This window comes from Panthera tigris, chromosome B3 (genome assembly GCF_018350195.1).
Source record: "Panthera tigris isolate Pti1 chromosome B3, P.tigris_Pti1_mat1.1, whole genome shotgun sequence".
NCBI classification, from domain to species: domain Eukaryota; kingdom Metazoa; phylum Chordata; class Mammalia; order Carnivora; family Felidae; genus Panthera; species Panthera tigris.
Genome location: NC_056665.1, coordinates 33,238,256 through 33,256,817, shown reverse-complemented (window position 1 = coordinate 33,256,817; position 18,562 = coordinate 33,238,256). Strand labels below are relative to the sequence as shown.

Here is an 18,562-nt window from a genome sequence, read left to right as displayed (position 1 = left end):
GGCTATCAGCTGCCTGAAACGAGCCAACTACTTGGCACCCTTTGATTGGAAGATTCTGTATAACTTGGGCCTTGTCCACTTGACAATGCAGCAGTATGCGTCAGCTTTCCATTTCCTCAGCGCGGCCATCAACTTCCAGCCAAAGATGGGGGAGCTCTACATGCTCTTGGCTGGTAAGAGACACTTAGGTGGAAAACCCCCTCCGTGGTTTGTGAGGAGGGAAAATGACTTAGAATCATAAGAGGCCAGTGGTTAAATGTCCCATAGAAGCCACTGCCTCGCAGATCCCACAGGAATCTAGATTAGTGTCCTAAAGCATGAAAAAGATGACAGAATAGCTAGTTGCTTCCAGCCTGCAGGCATTTCACTCAGAGACCAACAGGTTAAATCAAGATCATCCCTAGTTCATCTGTTACCAGTGGTTTTCCCTTGGCTGACAATTCATTTATATAAAGAGGAGGAGTGGAGAAAAAGAGTGAGAGTCTAGCTATAAATTCCAGATACCATCTAGTGTTAAGAGCTTGGGCTTTGGGAAGGGTCCCGCTTCCACTACTTACTGGATTATTTCTAGTAGAGAGGGAAGATTATGTAATAAATAACCAGTGACTAGTAGCTATTGGTTTTGTTGTCACTATATCATTGGCCTATTATTAATGTGAGTGTTACTATAACGTTGAAGTACTGATAATATTCTTTCTGGGGATATTTCTCCACTGGCCTTACTAAGTGTAAGCCCAAAAGCAGTTTCCTTATTCCCGTTGACAGGTGGTGGTGGTCGTTATTATTGTGGGGGAACTTATTTATTAGAGAACGGTTGCAAAAGCAAATTGAATGGTGGTTAATTGGGGGTTGCCTGAATACAAAGCGAGCTCAGTTCTGTGAACAGACAGCCCTACTGTAAGGCATGAGCCACACTTCTAACTCCCAGACTAGAGCTGGCCTTCACACTGCAGTTTGAAGGCTAAGCTGGAACTCACTGGCTCGGCCGTTGTGGGAACAAAGGCGTGCAGCCGTGGCCGCACCGTGTGTCCTGCGGCGAGTGGGCGGTCGTGTTGTGCGGTGTAGTGGGGGAGGAGTCAGGAAAGCTGGTCTAAGGGCCACATGAAGTGGGGGGCAGGCAGGAGAAGAATGCTGGGACTCTGGCCTTTTATCCTAGAGGCCAAGGTTTTCCAACCGTATTCCTAGATCTTCTCTTAAGTGTCCAGGAGAGCTAAGTGTGTAGCTTGGTGGGGAGGTCGGGTGGGCCTGGTTTTCAAAACAGCTCTGTTTTTCTTTGTTTTATACATCAGGTTTCCAGAAAATGCTGATTACAAAGGAGAGTGTGTTCTGTTGCTATACAAACGTTTATAAAGATCATGGTTGTGGGTAATGGATTCTTAAGTAGGGTGGTGTGACACAGTCAGATTTGTTTGTAAGGCAGGAAGACTCCTGGCAGCTTGGTGGCAAAGTGGATGGAGGCAGGTGGGGACATTGCTGTGGGGAAGAAATGGAAAGCCTGAAACAATTTGCATCTGAACAAGGGCAGTGTCAGTAAAGAAAAGTACAAAAAACAGGATTCGCAGGACTTGGCTACTGACTGTGGAGAGACACCATCGAAGCAGGTGACAATGGGCATCTAAGCTGAGTGACCGAAGGCGGTCATGCCAGGAGCCGAGACGGCAAAGGAGGAGTTCAGTTTGGGGGCTGAATGAACTGTGGTCTTGAAACATTCCTTTTGTTTTCCACACGGGGCTCCCCAGTCACAGTGCCCACTTTCTTTGTTGCAGTGGCTCTGACCAATCTGGAAGACCCAGAGAACGCCAAGAGAGCCTACGCGGAAGCCGTCCGCCTGGATAAGTAAGCTGCTCCGTCAGGAGTGGTACTGGGGCGGGTCGGACTCTCAGAAGCCACCAGGTGGCGCCACAGCCCAGTTGGGGCGCGCGGGGCGGTTGAGCAGCGGCCCAGATGCCTGCTCTGGGGGTCAGTGGGAGGGCCTGACTGCAGAAGGATGTGGTCCTTAAGCACACGGTGGCTCAGCGGGAACAGACACTGGCTCTTTCTGAGGAAATGTTTCCAGGAGCTGGCAGTGGGCTTCGGGTGCTGATAGCCATGGGCTAGCTGGAATATCAGATAGGACTCTGGACTTAGTTTAAGATCAGCTTAACTCTCCTGGGATTTATTCTGCTGGCATCTGCCAGGCAGCAGGGTAGGGATCCCCTTTTCCAACCTGACCTGGTGGCCTCCGTTGAGGGCTGAGACATCACACTTGGTCCCAATACCTCTTGCTCTGCTGGTTGGGCAGTTACTTCCTTGATGCTTCTCCAAAGGTCCACGCGGCACGTGTGTTCTTACCTTGCTGTGGAATAGAGAAATGTCTATGTAACCAGTTTTTGTTTTTTGTGTAACGAGAGGGATCTCTGAATGACCACTGGTTGCAGAGCCTGAGCCCCACGGAATCCGTTTGCCACAGGTGTAACCCGTTGGTAAACCTCAACTATGCTGTGCTGCTGTACAATCAGGGCGAGAAGCAGGGTGCCCTGGCTCAGTATCAGGAGATGGAGAAGAAGGTCCACCTGCTGCAGGACAGCACCTCTCTGGAATTTGACGCCGAGGTATGTCTTTTATTAGCTCCTGGGAGGCTTCTGAATGAAGCCCAAGTAATCCAGATATCAGGTATTCTATAGGTTTATGGCCATTTTGGCTCTGATGTTCCTGGCAGCATGAAATCTCCAATTAGGAACATCCTGAGAAAAAACTTCCCTAGAAGAAAATAGTAAGAGGAAGTTCAGGCTTACGGAGTTATGTTATTGATAATACAACTGATGTGAGGTCTCTGTCTCTTTGCAGTTTCTCCTCACTTCTCCTCATGTGGGAAAGGCAGGAGTTGAGCTCTGTAAGGCACCAAGCTTGAATTGTTAGGTTTTGAGATCCTATATGTGCCCCCTTGCCATCCACTAAGGGCAGTCTGTATTCTCTGCTGTTTGAGAATGATTTCCTTGCAATAAATACTTTCTCTCTCAAATACTAGTACCGTTAGATAGGATTTCACCTGCACTCCCTGGTGGAAGAGGTGGGTAGGCTTCACTCTGCCGGTCCTCTCTGTGACTCTTTTTTCCTCCCATGTGGGGACAAGATGGTGGACATGGCCCAGAAGCTGGGAGCTGCCCTCCAGGTCGGGGAGGCACTGGTCTGGACGAAACCAGTTAAAGACACCAAGTCAAAGCACCGGACCACTTCAACTAGCAAAGCTGCCAGTCTCCAGCAGCCTCTGGGCTCTAATCAAGCCCTAGGACAGGCAATGTCTTCAGCAGCTGCATACGGGAAGCTCCCCTCAGGTAGGAGGCTACGCACAGCTCCATGGAATCCTCGTGGGCACAGGCTGCATGTGCCAGCAAGAGATGACAGCTTTAAGTGAGGCTGACACTTCTCAGACTCAGAACACGTCCAAGTAGTATTCCTAGAAGGGGAAGAAGCCATATGCTGGCCAAATTGGCACTTGCTTCCTTAAGGCAAGTTGTGTCGGAGGGAACAGGCTTAGTCAGAGGTTTACAGTATTCAAGTTTAGAATTACATGACAGCACCTTCTGTTCTGCTAAAGCAGTGACAATTAAAGCAAGATCGCATAAGTCAGCATGGTGCAGGTAATTAAAGATTTTTTCAGTGAGTCATTGAAGGCAAACTTGACCGTTGCTTTCTTAGCGATGGTCTAACTTCATAGCTGCAAAGATACATCACAGTCCCCGCTGATCCTCAAAGATACAGGGTTTCTTTTTGAAATTTGACAATGTGATTTCTTCAAGAACCGTGGAACTGAGAATTCAAGCTGTTTGTTTTGTTGCTAGGTGCTGGAGGAACATCCCATCTCACAAAGCCACCATCTCTGCCTCTGGAGCCACAGCCCACTGTGGAAGCACATCCAAATGAAGAATCTGCACAAATAAGAGAAAAATAGGAGTAGGATGACCCCGGAGTTTAGGTTTCTCTGGTGAGGATGTAGCAGATTAGGAAAGGTCACACGACACAGGCAGCACGGACGCCAGTGTGTTCCCTGGGCACCAAGGACCGCAGGATGTGTTGTGATGACCCCAAGGAGCCTGAGGCCTAGCAGCCTCTCATCAGCCCCGTCAGCCAGGACCAGACAGGTCCTTTCAGAATTAAGAGCAGGGCTCACGGCTCTGTGTTTGTAGCTTCAAGAGCCAGCAGGGCACGTGATGCTGTTTGCTTCTGAAATGACTGTCATCTCCTGGATGACTTCCTCCTTCCTTTGCGGAAGGAAAGTCTGAGACAGACCTCTACTTATTAGCTCTGTTATGATGAAGACTTGGCTTAGCTGAGATGGTCCTCAGACTGGGGGGCATGGCAGCCTCCAAGGCAAACAAATCTTGGATTAATAATCCAGCTCTAACACTCTAAATTTAAGGGGGAAAATGATGAAAAAAACCCTCTGTGTATTGAGGTTGAATATTCCAGCTGTGCTTGTCCTTGAGAGAGGTCAGAGTGTGGAGTCAGATCATGTCAGTGTGATAAGAAGTAAGAGTGAAGGGCTGGTCTGGTATCAGCACCAGCGATTAAAAGGAAAGGAAGAGCTTCTTAACTAATTTTTATTTAAGACCATCAATGATACTACTGGCCAGATGCTATCAATTCATTGTATGTCCTTTTTAGAATAAAGATTATGTATCATCATCCCTTTGGGAAAAGTTGTTAACTTAGGTATAAAAATAAGAGATCACAATAAAAACTTCTTAAAAGAACCTATGATCACAGTCTTACTTCCAAAACTAGTTTGAAACTAGAGAAGGAACCTCAAGGACAAGTTCCTGTGTAGTACGAACATAGCTTCTGCTGCAGCAGCCCCGACGGATGGTACGCCAGCAATTTGCTTGAGGGCCAGTCCCCATTTTGCACTTGAAGTGTCCTATAATTACCATAATTTAAAGGTGAGGACACCTATTGCCAAACCAAACTATGGAGTTTTTTATGTTATGGCTCGGTCTGTTTTGACATTGAAGCAGCGGCTAAGTGAGTGGGAAACTCTTCAGTTCTCATATCTCACAAGTAAACACCAAGGTGTCAGAAGCAATGCCCTGGCCCACGCAGCTGGTATGTGGAAGAACCAGGATTTATACCCTGAGCAGCTGAGAAAGCTCACTTTCATATCAGTGTGTAGTCTCTTGTGCCCATGAATGAAAAGGTCTTGGTGAGAAATGATTAGGGTATGAACTGAGAGATGGAGTAGAGGTGAGGGGGCTTAGAGTTTAGGAAGTGAAATCAGTAGAATACTATTGGGGACTGGATGTAGCAGGTTAAGAGGACTGTCAGAAGGGCATCCACTGCTGGGAGAGTTCCATAAACCAGGGAAGAGGAATACGGGGGACACCAGCGGAGGCTTATGGGGTCTAGTTTTAGACGTGTTTATCTTCGAGACCTCCAGATGGTGACACTAGACACTGGAATAGATTTCAGATGTGAAATCTGGCTTGAAGATCAAGGTGCAGGAGTAATTTAATTTGGGCTCTAGCTGAAAGCACAGATTTGAAAGGAGCCCCCAGGGAAAGCGAGGATGGGGGACCCGAGATGGGAAACCGTATTTAAAGGGAGAAGCAGAAGAGGCCACAGAAGAGACAGAAGCAAGTGACAGCGATAGAAGAGACAAAGCCAGGAGAGTGGTGTTGGGGAAGGCCAAGTAAGAAAAGGTTCAGGAAGGGAATGGTCACATGGAACCCTTCCAAGATACTGTCCTCCCCACTCCATAAAGGAGGAAGTTGAGGTTGGGAGATGCAAAATGAATTTTCCCAGGTAAGTGGCAGGATCAGGATTTGAACTCCGATGCAAAGCTCCTGCTTTTTTAAGTGTTATCCATGCCTTCGTGGCATACCTTTTTCTTATTTTTTTTTGATATTTCTAGGCTACATGGTTCATCTGAGTTTTCTCAAATTGCCACAAACCTCAAAAAAAAACCTTTCCAATGTATTTACTGAAAAAAATATCACATATAAGTGGACCTGTGCAGTTTAAACTCAAGTTGTTCAGGGGTCAGCTGTACTAGGTTACACCTGCCCAACCTTTTGTGCATGTGGGTTTGCAGTTTCTCTGTGAGAAAGGAGCTTTTCCGATCTCTAGTTGTGGGAGTTGCTCTTGTCATAATTTTTCACAGAATTAGGAAAATGAGGGAAAGTACATGGTCACAAAATACAGACATGGTTTTAGATGGCTTGAAAGTATAGGTATGAAATAGCAATGGGAAAAGTGCCCTTTTTACTGAATAGTATTAGTACAAAACTTTGGAATATAAGATTACAGTCATTTTGTTTTTAAGGAAGAATCATTATCGGATAATGGCAGAGTAGCTCATGTTGATCAGTCCTCCACAGATAACAAGTGTAAACAAGTGGGTAAATATAAAGCACTATCTTGGTTTAATTTTTTAAAAAATACTGTGACTGGGGCAGCCGAGTGGCTCAGTTAAGCATCCGACTCTTGATTTCGGCTCAGGTCATGATCTCACGGATCATGAGATCAAGCCCCACATCGGGTTCCACACTGACAGCCAGGAGCCTGCTTGGGATTCTCTCTCTCCCTCTCTCTTGCTTAAATAAGTAAACATTAAAAAAAAAATACTGTGACTGTTCTAAGCAAAAAATTATATTGTGAGGTTTAACATAAATAAATGTAACTAAAGGAAGGGCAGGTACATGGAACTCAATGAGTGAAAAAGGTTTTTATATCTTACATGATGTGGTACAAAGTTATTCCTAATAGTTTGTGAAACGTTAAGGTTGCCTAGAGCAACCGTTAAAAAGATGCAAAGAATTATAGCTAAAAAGGTGAGAGAAAAAATATTTAAAAAAATATTCAATTAACACCCTCCTCACCACTAACGGGCAGGAAAGGAAGAATAGAGGAACAAAAAAGGGAACAAAGAAAAAAATAAATAGCAAAATGTTAAATGTAAATCCAATCATGTCCACAATTACATTAAAATGTAATTAGACTAAAAAAAGTACTTGGACTAAACATTCCAGTTGAAGAGTAAAGAAAGGATAAACCCAGCTATCTGCCACTGAAAGCGAAAGGATGGAGAACGTCGTATCTCAAGCTACAGGCCTAAGTCCAGAGTGCTATATTGATGCCAGATAAAGTAGATTTCAAAACCAGGAGCATTACCAAAAATAAAGAGGGACATTTCATAAAACCGCTCAATTCAGTAGAAGAAACATATATAATATATGCACTTAACAGCATTGCTTCAAAATACATGAAGTAAAAACTGACAGAATTAAATCCCCAGTCATAGTTGGATATGCTGGCACTCCCTCTTTCTGCAGTTGTTACAATTAGGAAGTGTAAAAGTACACATGAACCACCTTGACCTAACTGACATTTAGAGAACACTAGACCCTGCACATAGTGCATTCAGCAGGACAGAGCATGTGCTGGGCCACATGACAAGGTCTCAGAGTCGAAAGACTGAAATTTACACAATATGTTGACCACAGTGAAATTCTATTAGAAATTAACAAGATATGTAGAAAACCCCTAAATATTTTGAAGCTAAACACACTAATAACTCACAAGCCAAGAAAGAAATCAAAAGAGAAAATACTTTGACAATGAAAACAAATCACAATTTGTGGGATTCAGCTAAAAGCAGTGCTTACAGGGAATCTTATAGTTGTAAATGCTTCTATTGGAAGAAAGGTAGAAAATCAGTGGTAGAGGTTCCTACCTTAAGCTAGGAAAAGAGCAAAATAAACCCGAAATAAGAGTAGACAAATATTAAAAATCTAAAAAGCCAAAAGTTTGTGGGGAAAAAAAATGACAAGGGGCACTTGGGGTGGCTCAGTCGGTTAAGTGACAGACACTTGATCTCTGCTCAGTTCATGATCTCATGGTTTGTGAGATCAAGCCCATGTCGGGCTCTGCGATGACAGTGTGGAGCCTGCTTGGGATTTTGTCTCTCCCTCTCTCCCTCTCTCCCTCTCAAAAAATAAGAAAGCAACAACAACAAAACCACAGCTAAACTAATGAAGGAAGAAAAGAGACAAATCACCAATAAGAGGGAACAGCATTACAGATAGTATGGATGAGAGAAAGATCAAGGAATATGAACAATTTTAGAACAAAACGGACAACTTGTATGCAACAGCCAAATCTGAAAAATAACTTACCGAAATTGAAATGAGGAAATGTAAAACCTTAGAAGTCCTATTTCAAGGGGCACCTGGGTGGCTCTGTTGGTTAAGCATCCAACTTCGGCTCAGGTCATGATCTCATGGTTCGTGGGTTCGAGCCTCGCATCGGGCTCTGTGCTGACAGCTCAGAGCCTGGAGCCTGTTTCCGATTCTGTGTCTCCCTCTCTCTGCCCCTCCCCCACTCGTGCTCTGTCTCCCTCTGTCTCAAAAATAAACATTAAAAAAAATTTTTTTTAAGTCCTATTCAAGAAACTGAATTTATAAATCAAAACTTACCTGAAGCAAACTCTTGGCCCAGATGATTTAGCTGGTAAATTGTATTAAATCCAACTTGACAAAAATTTTTAGAAAATAGGAGCAAAAACTTCCCAACTTGTTTATGAGGCCAGTATAACCCTGATATCAAAACTGGACAAAGACATTACAGAATAAGGAAACTGCAGGCCATTCTGCATGAACATAGGTACCAAAGTCCTTGCATCAAATCCAGCAATATATAAAAAGGTAACTACGTACATCATGACCGAGTTGGGGTTATCCCAGGAAGTTAAACTCTTGGTTTAATATTTGAAAATCAAAGTAGTTTCATGTGTTAGCAAAATAGAAAAGTCACACAATTTCAGTAGATACAGAAAAAGCAACTTTTAAAAAGCCATCATAAAACCCCAGCAAATCAGGAATAGAAGGTGGCATCAACAACTTGACAAATGGCATCTGTGGAAAAAGGTGCAGTATCACATTTAACAGTAAAATATTGAATACTTTGCCCCCAAGAAGAGGACCAAGGTAAGGATGTCCGCTTTTACCACTTTTGTTCAACATTATACTAGAGGTTCTGGTCAGTGTTCTAAAGGCAAGAAATAAAAAGGCATAGGTAGAAAAGGGGATGGTTATTTATATAGAAAAACTTAAGGAATCCTAAAAGCAAGTAAATGAAGGTGCCACCAGTGATAACTGGATTTGGCAAGGTCAGTGTACAAAAATCAATTGTTTTCCACCAAGGAACTGTTTGAAAATGAAATTCAAAAAAAATCCATTTACAATACTGTCAGATACTGACATGAAATACTTAGGGATGAATTTAACAAAATACATGTAAGGCCTGTACCCTGAAAACTACAAAGCACTGTAGTGAAAAAGACCAAAATAGGCCATGTTCACACACTGGGAAACTAACTCTTGTTGAGATCAAAATTCTTTCCAAATAGGTTCGTGGATTCCTAGAAGCCCAACAGGTTTTGGGGTAGAAGTTGAGAGCTGGTTCTCCAATGTGAGGGAAATACAAAAGACTCAGCACATCCAAGGCAATCTTGAACAAAGTTGGAGGACTTACCTCACTTCCAGACTTGACCAAAATAGCAATTACATGGTGCTGGCATGGGGAGGTGAGGGTGCAAATAGATCAGTGGGTCTTTTCAACAGTGCCAGAACGACTGGACAGCGGTGTAGAAAAAAGTGGATCTGATCCTAATCTGTTACCATCCACAAAAGTAACTCAAAATAGATGACGGACCTAAATGTAAAACCTAAAATTTTACAGTTCCTAGAGGAAAATAATGAGACTACAGGTAGGACAGGAATAGTCCAGTGCTTCAGACTAATAAACCATGAAGAAAACGAGTATCAGACTACAGACTGGGAATATATTCTGGGAAAACAGTCACAAAATATATCTGACAAAGAGTTTATATCCAGGATATATAAAGAACTCCTACAACTGAAAACGAACCACCCAATCAACAGCATATATAAAATAACCCAATTGTGGGGGGCAGGGAGTAGACATTTGCACATGTCACAAAGATACATGAATGGCCAATAAACAGAATGTTATAGATGCAAAATAAAACTGCAATGAAATGCCGCTCTGTACCCTCCAAAATGGCTACAATTAAACTGACAATTCCAAATCTTGGGGACGTTGAGAAGCCACCAGAGCTGTCCTACATCATTAGTGGGAGTAAAATGGTGTAGCCACTTTGGGGTGATGGGAACATTCTGTACCTGGATAGGCATGTGGGTTAGATGGGCACATACATTTGTCAAACCTACTCAATGGTACCCTTGAAATTTGTGTAGCTTCACTGTATGCAAATCTTTACCTATGACAAGACTCCAAAGTGAAATGTTAAATCACTGTGGTAACTTCTCAATGTTTTAAAAACAGTTCTAAAGAGACCCAGGAAATCACCTGTTCAGTTTAGTAACAGTGACAATTCTTAAACTTTTAAATATGCACCACGTACCATGCTATTTTGCACAGCATTCTCCTTTAATCGTCAAGAACCCTAAGGATACAGACTACTATACACCCCGTTTTACAGATGAGGAAAAGTAAGGCTCAGTGCAGGTAACATGCCCTGTCATACACTTGTCATCTCAACACCCCGCATAGAATTTGGATTTCTTCTGATGACTTACCTTTCCCCACTAAACTCGACAATAAAATGCAAACTCAATCTGCAAGGTAGAGCTTACCGATTTTTGGCCAGATTCTGATCTCAGTAGTGTTTTGTGTGCTGGCGCTATTCCCTGGCTTTAAATCAATTTCAAGCAAACATAAGAGTGTTAGAACATTTTTAGGAAGGCTCATTTCTCACCAGGCACCCTTTCCTAGTCCAGTGGATCTTCACCCTTCTTCATATCAAGTCATATGTGGAAACTTTTGTAAAATACAGTTCGGAGCGAAGGGTTGAGAGGCCTGAGGCCTACCTGTATCCTGCCCTGCCAGCTCACTTCCACAAAGCCTGTCCTAGGTCAGGAGTCCAGTCTTCCTTCCAAAGATTAGCTGACTCCTCTAAAGGGTGGATGTTCAGAGGGGCGCATGTACATTCCCGACTACGTGCATTCAGCTGAGCACATGTAAAGATTCACAAAAAGAGTACTTGCCCCCGAGTAGGATGCATCTTGATACCTTTTGTGTTAACCACCAAATTGATTTCGTGACTATCAATACTTCAAGACTCATCTTTTGAAAAATATTGCTCTAAGGTACGCGCTGATTACACTTTATTGACAACACCAGAGCAAACTGAACTCGCATAGACCAAGGGCAGGGGCCAGTAGACACAACTTCTATAGAGACAGATGGTAAGAAAAAGTCACATGGAAAACATCTCAGTGCTCTCCAAGTTTTAGGTTTATAACGTAAACAAGGAGTTATTCCAATTCTTGGGAAAACAGAAATCTCTCACTTAAGCCTTTCTAATACAAATAGGCTAGAAAGTAGGTATTTATTTTTAACCTAGGTTGGAAGCAGAGACTGATGAAATAGCAGCCAGAGATTTCCTTAATAAGCTATTTGCTTTGAGTTTCAAGCTCTAGGCTTACATTTTCTTTGGAGTAATCCTTTCCTTCTTATCCAAAGCGGGAAAGGAGAGGTCATAAATGAAGAATCTGAGGTAGCTTTGCAGTTCTAGAAGCTGCTATGAGCCAGGTATGAAATGGTCACCCCTGACCTAAGTGGGCCTGCCACCCGCTGCCATATTTATACTGTTCTTTGAACAGAGAAGACTCACCAAACACTTTCAAACTGTTTCACAGTGGCTTTGCTACTTGAAACTACGGTCTTCTGTCGCCTTAAACCAACAGAGGACAGACCTATATATAGCTCAGGCTCAGTGTGTGGGGCTGCCTGCCCAGTGAAAGGAAGACAAGATAACCAAACACCTGAAGAGCAGAGTAACATACAGCTCACACCTTAGTCAAGGTCAGAATGATTCATACTTTACCTGGCTCCAGAGTGGTGGGGAAAGAAACAAAATCACAGACTTAGGATTCCTGAAATGTAAATTATTTTTAATATATTTAAAAGCACACAGAAGTCTCCTTGATTTATAAAAAAATAAATACATGACAGATTTATTCATGATCTTGGGGCTCTTATGAGGTAAAACTTTTTAATGGATGTGGTGCGTCGATGTAAAACAAACATGATCTGTTACACACAGAAGCATATTCCAGTTGTAAAAGCAAATTCCTTCAAGGATCCGAACGAACAAAGATCAGTCCTCCACTGTGGAAAGTGTGTCCAGAGCTGGGGGAGGGGATCGGGCCCAGGCTGGGGGCCTCTGACCAGCCAGCCTACAACCTCCAGAGCCAGGGCACGAAGACAGGGCCCAGCAGCTCCCATGGCCGCTCTGCAGGTCAGCCAGGCTTCTGAACAAATGATGGACGCAGGCCCCTGCAAAGGCTGCACAGGGCTCCCGGCCTCTGCTGTGACTGTGATGCACGGGAGTGACTGTTTTGTCCTCATTTGCGGCTCTGTCTTAAGGTTGAGAGAAGACTCAGAAGGTGTGCTCATTAAATATTTTCATTGTAACACTGAATGGAAATCAAGATCCTGCCCGTGAACGCGGAGCCCAGAAAACACGGGACCCTCACGCTGGGCTTTACTGGAGACCGGGAGTTCGGGTGAGCGAGCATGCGCTTCCTCGGGGGGCAACAGGGGAAGTGCTTTCTCCAGCTGACATGCTCTCCAGGGCAAAGTCTGGCCTAAGATACTTGGCAAGGCTGCGTAAAATGTGAATATGGGAATCAAGTTTTACCCCCGTAACACACAACATAAAAAACCAAAAATCCAGTCTTGTTAGTAGACAGCTAAATTTTGATTAAAGCCTGAAATGTTTTTGTGAAATCTTCAACAGGCTGGAATGTATCTGATACAGTTTAATCTGTTGTCTCTTTGGCTATCTTTCAATTAGATCTAGAAACTGTTCTGACACCCTCCATCCTATTTTGCCTGTAGTTCTTACATCGGCTAGCTCTCCTCAGGGAAGTGACCCGTAGCCACCTCCCTAATAGTGAGGGCGGACCTCTGAATAGAAGAGGCCTTCGGCAGAAATGGCATCTCCGAGGCCCACGGTTCGAACGGGATCTTTACACACCAGTACCGGTGTGAAGTGGAAGGATACCCCCTCCCTGTGCCACTCTGCGACCGGCTTGCTGGGGTCTATCACGATCCTGGAGCCGGCCTCTGAGTGGGAAGTCACGAACTCGCGGGGCGCCCTCAGGGACACTCGGCTGGCATCTATGGTTTCTGTCGCACAGGCCTGTGTCCCGGCTACGCGAGCTCCCGCAGCCACAGCTGCCAGCTGGTTGGCCCAGTGTCCATCTACGGTTGCCAGGATGTGGTAGACCAGCGTGTGGAAATGGATCCTGGTGAGGTCTGAGGCTCTGCTTTTACTCCTCCCATGTTCCTTCAAGATCCAAAAGAGGATGTCGCTGACCATACCCACATCAGGGACACCATTCCAGGAAGAGAGGGACGAGTGAGGTCCAGATGCCGCCTGGCTGAGAAATAACAGCTCCTGTTCGTTCAGCCCAAGGGAAGTCACCGCGGGGAAGACCTGCTAACAGAAACAAAACGGAGGTTTCTTCCTGATGAACATCCAACTCCCAAGATGCCTCAGGACACAGCCAATGACTGAAGTCAGGGAAGGCAGGCAGTATGGCATCTTTCTTCCTACCACAGGACTCCCCACCCCTGATGCACACGCCGGGGAAGTGACGGACCACAGGTCGCTGCTCTGGCTATTGCACCTCTAACTACACCCTCATTATCACTTGGGATTTGACCAGAAAGTTGCAGTCACACCGTTTTAGACTCAGTCTTTTGTTATATTCATCTGAGACAAAGGGCAGAGGGAACACATATTTCGTATTGCTTTCCATGGGCCTCGCTTTTGCCTTTGCATACACAGCAGACCCTCTTCCTACTGGTGGGACTGGCTTCCTGGTTCCTGAACACCAGCAGGTGCTGTACCAGTAAAATGAGGGCCCTACCAACACAGTCAGGGTCACATGGTTCCGTGTACACAACACCAAGAAGCAAGAAGAAATGTTTCAGGTTAGAGCTAAGCTTTTAAAGCAGGTGTGGGGTAGGGAAGACTGTATTCAGTAATAACCGTGTGCAAAAGGGTACTGAATGGAAGCTGCTAAGCCTGTTTCTGTCTCAAGGGGAACCACTGTGTCTAACTCACTATCTCTTACTCAGCACTTCTCTCCTTAGAGCCAGAGAACTGCACATAAGGTTGTGCAAGCTCGGAGCCCCTGGCGGGAGGGCGGGAGGGGGAGGGGTATGTGTGGGTGCATATGAATATATTTATTATTTAAAAACCAATGGTCTAGGGGCGCCTGGGTGGCTCAGTTGGTTGAGCGTCCGACTTCAGCTCAGGTCATGATCTCACAGTCTGTGAGTTCGGGTCCCATGTAGGGCTCTGTGCTGACAGCTCAGAGCCTGGAGCCTGCTTCGGATTCTGTGTCTCCCTCTCTCTCTGCCCCTCCCCTGCTCACACTCTGTCGGTCTCTCTCTCAAACATTAAAAAAAAAAAAAAAAATTAAAAAAAACACAAAACAACAAAAAGAAACAAAAAACCAATGGCCTGTACCTTTGCCAATGTAATAGCACCTCCATTTATGGCATGTTGTGTCCCGGGCCCTGAGTGGATGGCTTTATTTCATTCCATTCTTACTGTAACCCTCTCAAAGGAGGGATCGCCTCTGTTTTACAGATAAGGGAACTGAGGCTCAGAAAGGTTAAACAGACACACAGAAAATGAAATAAAACTGGCTTTTTTTTAAGTGAAAAGATAACCTCAAAAGAGAAATGCAAATTAAAAACTCTACTGAGAAATAGCAAGTGTGAAACCCAACGTAAACCGTGGGCTGTGGCGACCTGAGTGTAGGGTCAGGCACTCACAGGTGTGACACTGCAGGGCAGCGAGGTGCCGACGGGGGAGGTGGTGGGCTTGTGTGTGGCAGGTATATGGGAATGCACCACGTGCTACTCACTGTTGCTATGAACTAAAACTGCCCTAAAAAGTAAAGTCTATTAAAAGAAGACACAAATATTCAAGTATTTTTCACCTATCAGATTGGTAAAGAATAGAAGTTTCTAATCACATTCTCGTGGCAAGGAAAAGAGGGAATAAACACTTGTAAAGATTTCTAGCAGCAGGAAATGGGCACAGCTCTCACGAAGAGTGTCTTGGCAGCATTAAATTTACAAAGACCTTCTCTGCTCCGCCTAACAGCTCTTCTGAGAATTCAACATATGTACCTACTTGCTCTCGGGGAAATGAAAATCCTGTACAAGTTTCTCCCCTGCACCTCCTGATGGGCCAGCGAAGGACAGAAACCAAGATGCCCAAGATGGTGCAGGCTAAGCAACCTGGGCTCCCTTTCACTGCCTGGCTGTGAAAAGACAGGATGCTTCCCAGGGGATGGTGGAGAAAAGGTCTCCTAAGTCCCATCAGTGAGAAAAAGCAAAGTGCATAATGGTCTGTGTTCGGTGTGCTGTGCTATCTTTTGGGGTAAAAAAAGGACAAAAAAATAAGGATATATTCCCACATTTGCTTATACTTGTACACAGTGACTCTGGTAGTATACAGATAAAACCAAGAACGTTACTAATGGTGGCAGGGAGACTTCACTGTATCTTAGTATTTTTTGGGTTTTGAACCACATGAATATATTACCCATTAAATAGGTTAAATACTAAAACAATGAAAGGTTAAGTAACTTGCCTAAGTTGATAAAGCTAGAGAGCGGCAAACTGGCATCCCAACCCCGGCTTCCGAAGTCTGTGTTCAAGCACCACACTCCCAGATCTACCTAAGCACTGCTGTTGTCCAGAGGCAGGAGTTGAATACCTTGGTGCCTGGTGGTAAGGGAGTGAAGCTCCCCCAAAGTTCTTCTCCTCTGAGCTTCTGGAGTTTCAACTGAAAGCAGCTGAGCTGGACCTGTGGTTTTCTCCTTAGAGTTCTACCGCAAAAACCATTCACTTTCAACTTCTCCAACTCCGGGAGAAACAGGACCCACAAATCCATCAGTTACGCTGCCATACTTCTAACCTAGTAAGAGATCCTGTCCCAGAATGGCCATGACTCCTTATCTGGATCTCCATGGCCCCAGGACTGCATGACAGAACATCCACACCTCAGTAAGCCGGCCCCTGAGCCCAAAGAGCTGGCCCCACTGGACAACGGCGCTTCTCAGCAAGGCCCACGAGGGTGAGGGCGCCAGAGGGCCTCACGTGCTGCCCATGTGGTTACCTGATGCACAATGCTCCTCATGAGCTCCCTGTTGGTCATACTGGCCAGCTCTAGGTGAACTGGAATACCAGTGGGGATGTCAGAAATGGAGGTCACAACCTGCGAACAGAAGAGGGCAGCGGTGCCATTAAAGACAGAAGTCATGCAAGAGGGAAGAAAGGGTCAAGGCCGAGAGGCAGTGCCTCGGGTCACTGCCTTCTTTGCATCATCATGAAAGCTCTAAGCCTTGGGAGTCACCATAGCCTCCAGAGAGGGGACACTGTTCCCAACAGGGAGGCGCTGGGGTCACAGACTCAGGGCACTGAGAACCGCCCCTGTATTCCTGGGGGCCTACATGGAGCGGCTGGCTCCGACCGCTGCAGAGCCTGCAGGAGCCGCGGCACAGCTGATGTGAACAGATGACACACACGACACAGAGGACGCAGACCACAAACACCGCAGCAGCCACGTCCAGCGTAGCGCAGGGTGCAGAGGCTCAGGCAAGAGGTCCTGCCCTGTCCTATTCAAGCTGCCGTCCGTGTGCCTGAAAAGAGCACCAGGAGGCAGGCCTCAGAGCCGGCTGCCACGAAGGGTCCTGCGGAGGCCAGGACCGAGGACCAGGCAGTGCAAGCTGCAGAGGCGGAGAGAGGCAGGAACCTGAGGAAAAACGCCAGCTGAGATCCGTGAGATTCTGTGACAGTGCTATTACCTCCAAGAGCCTCTTCCTCTGGAGCTCCTTGCTTTGTCCCTCCATCATGTGCAATCCAGAGAGGACCACCAGGTCTGGCTGAAACTCCTCCAGGCTAGACACAAACACCTCCAGCATATTCATGGCCCCGTTGGAAAGGTCGTGGGAGAAGATGAAGCGGTTGGCATGGGGAGCTTTTAACCGGCCCCACTCCTCCCCTAGAAAAGCCCAGTCAACACAATGGGAAGAAAAGGAAGAGGCTTTAAGTCTCCTAGCTGTGGGGGGCTAGCAGGGGCCTCACTGGAGCCCTGGCTCTGGGCATGCTGGCCGCCGGCTGCTGGCTGAGTGCAGCCCAGCTACAAGGGCCCGGCCAAGCACGGCGCTGCATCCAGGAGGACCGTGGCCAGTAACGAAACAAACAAACCAAACCCAACCCCAACCCCACAAAACAACACACATGTCCTGGGTGCTCTATGCCTTTGGCAAGGGGCTGGCAGTTAGTCCCGGGAAGGCTCCACTGCCCGCTGAGCTCTCACATACAGGATACCTGTGTCTCTGCCCACGGGACATGCTGTCTTTCCTGAAGCACTTGCCGACTTGCAGCTGTACCCCGACCACCTTTCAGTTAGCCAGGACCTACAGAGGCTGAAATTCCAAGAGTCAGGCTGACTGCAACCTTTCCTCCCTGCTGTCACGGGTGGTTTCCCTGCACTTGATCCAGAAGGCAAGAGTATCTGGCTGCTCTAGCTTCCTGTGAGTGAGCTGCTTTGGAATAATGCCTGCTCCAGACCAAGGTTAAATGCTACTTCCTCCCTAAGTGGCTGCTGACTCCTCCAGCCTGAGGTGTATCCACAGAGATTTCCCCCTCTACATGGTTTGAATAGCATTTTGCTTTGAGCTATCTCTTCTACTTCTGCTGTTCTGAACTAGTACTCAAACTTATACCATCCCTTAACTTCTTACACATTTGTGCCACATCTCCCCAAATGGAATGCCAGACTGCATGCCTCTGATTCTCGCAGTACTTGTCACAGGCCCCTGCGGAGAGTGCCACTCAGCATCTGCTGAACTGACTCCAGCAGAGGGAGGCCAGATCCACAGTTGGCTGGGTCTTCCGGTGGGGGGAAGGAGCTTAGGATCTGGGCCTACCCACGGGAGTGGCTCTCAGCACCTGCCACACATCAGAATCTCCTGGGGAGCTGAGTTTTAAATGTCAGGTGGTGAGGCCCACCGCTGGAGATCCTGACGTGTAGGTGAGTGGAGAGCTACCTATTAGGACCCCACAGCTGCCAAGCGTTTGAGGAGTGCGCTATGGCTGGGAGTCCTGAAGCAGGACAGGCGACAGGGGCCCTCCTCAGGCTCACCTGTGAAGCCTCACAACTGGAGCACAGCGCTCTTTCTTCTCTCAAGACTTGATAGAAAATCTGGAAACTCAGTCAAGCCAAGGGCCACTGCTACTAGGCTTGCTACTGCTTAGGGCAATTCCTAAATGAGCCCCTGCCAGCATGGAGGTACTTCTAGAGACTCCAGGGGCAAGGATTTATTATCTAGGCTTATACAGCTTTTCCTCCAAATGAAGGATTCATCCCATTTACAAAATTAGAGTCCATACGCTGAAGCCTGGTTTCATACTGGTTCTAACATGTTTCCTGGATGTTCCTTTAGAA

At 46.1% G+C, this 18,562-nt stretch overlaps 2 protein-coding genes across 5 annotated transcripts in view; one reads left to right on the top strand and one right to left on the bottom strand.

Annotated features, from left to right (window-relative positions):
- Positions 1–4,842, top strand: part of BBS4 (Bardet-Biedl syndrome 4) — a 55,493-nt gene extending 50,651 nt beyond the window's left edge. For both annotated transcript variants that reach the window (XM_007084571.3, XM_042988444.1), the window contains 5 exons: positions 2–173; positions 1,767–1,836; positions 2,450–2,591; positions 3,113–3,314; positions 3,822–4,842. In XM_007084571.3, coding sequence (XP_007084633.2) covers positions 2–173; positions 1,767–1,836; positions 2,450–2,591; positions 3,113–3,314; positions 3,822–3,931 — 696 coding nt within the window. In that variant the 3' untranslated portion in view covers positions 3,932–4,842. The remainder of the gene's footprint in view (position 1; positions 174–1,766; positions 1,837–2,449; positions 2,592–3,112; positions 3,315–3,821) is intronic.
- Positions 4,843–12,118: 7,276 nt separating this feature from the next.
- ADPGK (ADP dependent glucokinase) overlaps positions 12,119–18,562 on the bottom strand; it is a 28,242-nt gene continuing 21,798 nt past the window's right edge. For 2 of the 3 annotated variants that reach the window (XM_042988442.1, XM_007084573.3), the window contains exons 5-7: positions 16,917–17,113; positions 16,229–16,327; positions 12,119–13,525 (exon numbers count right to left, since the gene is read on the bottom strand). In XM_042988442.1, the coding sequence (XP_042844376.1) occupies positions 12,971–13,525; positions 16,229–16,327; positions 16,917–17,113 (851 nt within the window). In that variant the 3' untranslated portion in view covers positions 12,119–12,970. The remainder of the gene's footprint in view (positions 13,526–16,228; positions 16,328–16,916; positions 17,114–18,562) is intronic. The other variant, XM_042988443.1, reaches the window with a different exon arrangement.